The sequence below is a fragment of the Chlamydomonas reinhardtii genome, chromosome 10, assembly GCF_000002595.2.
Source record: "Chlamydomonas reinhardtii strain CC-503 cw92 mt+ chromosome 10, whole genome shotgun sequence".
Lineage (NCBI taxonomy): Eukaryota > Viridiplantae > Chlorophyta > Chlorophyceae > Chlamydomonadales > Chlamydomonadaceae > Chlamydomonas > Chlamydomonas reinhardtii.
The window spans coordinates 3,518,745-3,520,418 of record NC_057013.1 but is presented as its reverse complement, the minus strand read 5'-3'; the positions used below and the strand labels follow the sequence as shown (position 1 = coordinate 3,520,418).

At 65.4% G+C, this 1,674-nt stretch overlaps 1 protein-coding gene across 1 annotated transcript in view; it reads left to right on the top strand.

Moving 5' to 3' along the window:
• Positions 1–636: 636 nt before the first annotated feature.
• CHLRE_10g445153v5 (uncharacterized protein) overlaps positions 637–1,674 on the top strand; it is a 2,086-nt gene continuing 1,048 nt past the window's right edge. The window contains exons 1-2 of the mRNA XM_043066861.1: positions 637–883; positions 1,275–1,674. The exon at positions 1,275–1,674 is cut by the window's right edge and continues 1,048 nt beyond it. Of these exons, the coding sequence (XP_042920257.1) occupies positions 865–883; positions 1,275–1,603 (348 nt within the window). The 5' untranslated portion in view covers positions 637–864 and the 3' untranslated portion in view covers positions 1,604–1,674. The remainder of the gene's footprint in view (positions 884–1,274) is intronic.

Below are 1,674 nucleotides of genomic sequence, written 5' to 3'. Positions count from 1 at the left end.
CGTCAGGGCCCCCCATCCACACGAAGCACGCATACCTCCGCATGCGCCCTGTCCACTCCACCCCTCCGCGCATCCCCACATGGCCTGCCAGGCTCTGGGTACTACCTGAAGTGGGACGGCGCCCCTTCATCCATTCCCACGCCCGGGCCGCGATTAGGGATGCACTGCGTTTGTGCTGTGCGTGGGCGGCGGCGGGTGACGAACGGCACGGGTGGGTGCGTGTCGGCGGCTGCTGGCTGCCCAGAGCCGACTGCATCGCCATCCGAGGACTCGGCACTAGCCATCCACGCCATTGTGGCATGCGCGGTCAGCCCGGGCAGCCCCTGCCGGCTCCGGGCGCAGCGCGTGGCCTTGCACGCATCCCTGGGCTGGGTGCCGCCTAGGCGGCGTCCATACGCGGGCTGCTTTGCCAAGTTATGATGATTACGAGTGCTATTCATATATCCAGAGGTGTTTGGGGGGCTGGGGGTAGGAGCGGTATGCACCAGAAGGGCATGACGGCCCTGGAAGCGCACGCAGGGCACTGCCCGGGCACCGTGCCACGGCCCGACCTGGCACGCGTTTATGGCGGTGCTGGCGAGCGCTGTGAGAAATTAGATATACAGTTATATGTGTAATCCATATGTCGCAGTGGGTGAGCTGCATTTGGTCAGGCCTCAGGAGTTGTTTTTGCAATTCTCGCGCGGCCGGCCCGGTCGCGAGCCGCAAGGGGTGAGTCTAAAAGTCGCCAGTTTCGCGGCGTCGGTTCGTCCATTTGCCTATCATGATCAGCATATAGTTGGTCCCAGGTGACCTCACAGAAGCTGCCTTGAAGTGGGGGTAGCCCGAATCCTAACGAAATGCGGACCCGGCAAACATCTCCACATGCCCACCCAGGCGCAAGGTATGGCCCCCGTGCACTGCCAGGGAGCTCCTAGCACGCCTATATGGACACATGTCCGAAAGAACCAGGGCTGGGCATTTTTGCAGCCGCCGCGCGGACGCTGGGCCCGTCCGTGATCCCTGCGCGTGTGGGGTGGCCGGGCGCCCGGACACCGTGCGGCCCGGCCGTGTCGATTCCTGGCGGCCCAAGCGCCGTTGTAGCATGGAATCTAGGCTGCCCCAGTACTGCGAGCAGGTCAGGCACAGCGCACAGGCTCCAGGGCGCGGAAGCAGCCCATACCGCACCGCAGGAGCCGCCCGCCGTCAGGGCCCCCCATCCACACGAAGCACGCATACCTCCGCATGCGCCCTGTCCACTCCACCCCTCCGCGCATCCCCACATGGCCTGCCAGGCTCTGGGTACTACCTGAAGTGGGACGGCGCCCCTTCATCCATTCCCACGCCCGGGCCGCGATTAGGGATGCACTGCGTTTGTGCTGTGCGTGGGCGGCGGCGGGTGACGAACGGCACGGGTGGGTGCGTGTCGGCGGCTGCTGGCTGCCCAGAGCCGACTGCATCGCCATCCGAGGACTCGGCACTAGCCATCCACGCCATTGTGGCATGCGCGGTCAGCCCGGGCAGCCCCTGCCGGCTCCGGGCGCAGCGCGTGGCCTTGCACGCATCCCTGGGCTGGGTGCCGCCTAGGCGGCGTCCATACGCGGGCTGCTTTGCCAAGTTATGATGATTACGAGTGCTATTCATATATCCAGAGGTGTTTGGGGGGCTGGGGGTAGGAGCGGTATGCACCAGAAG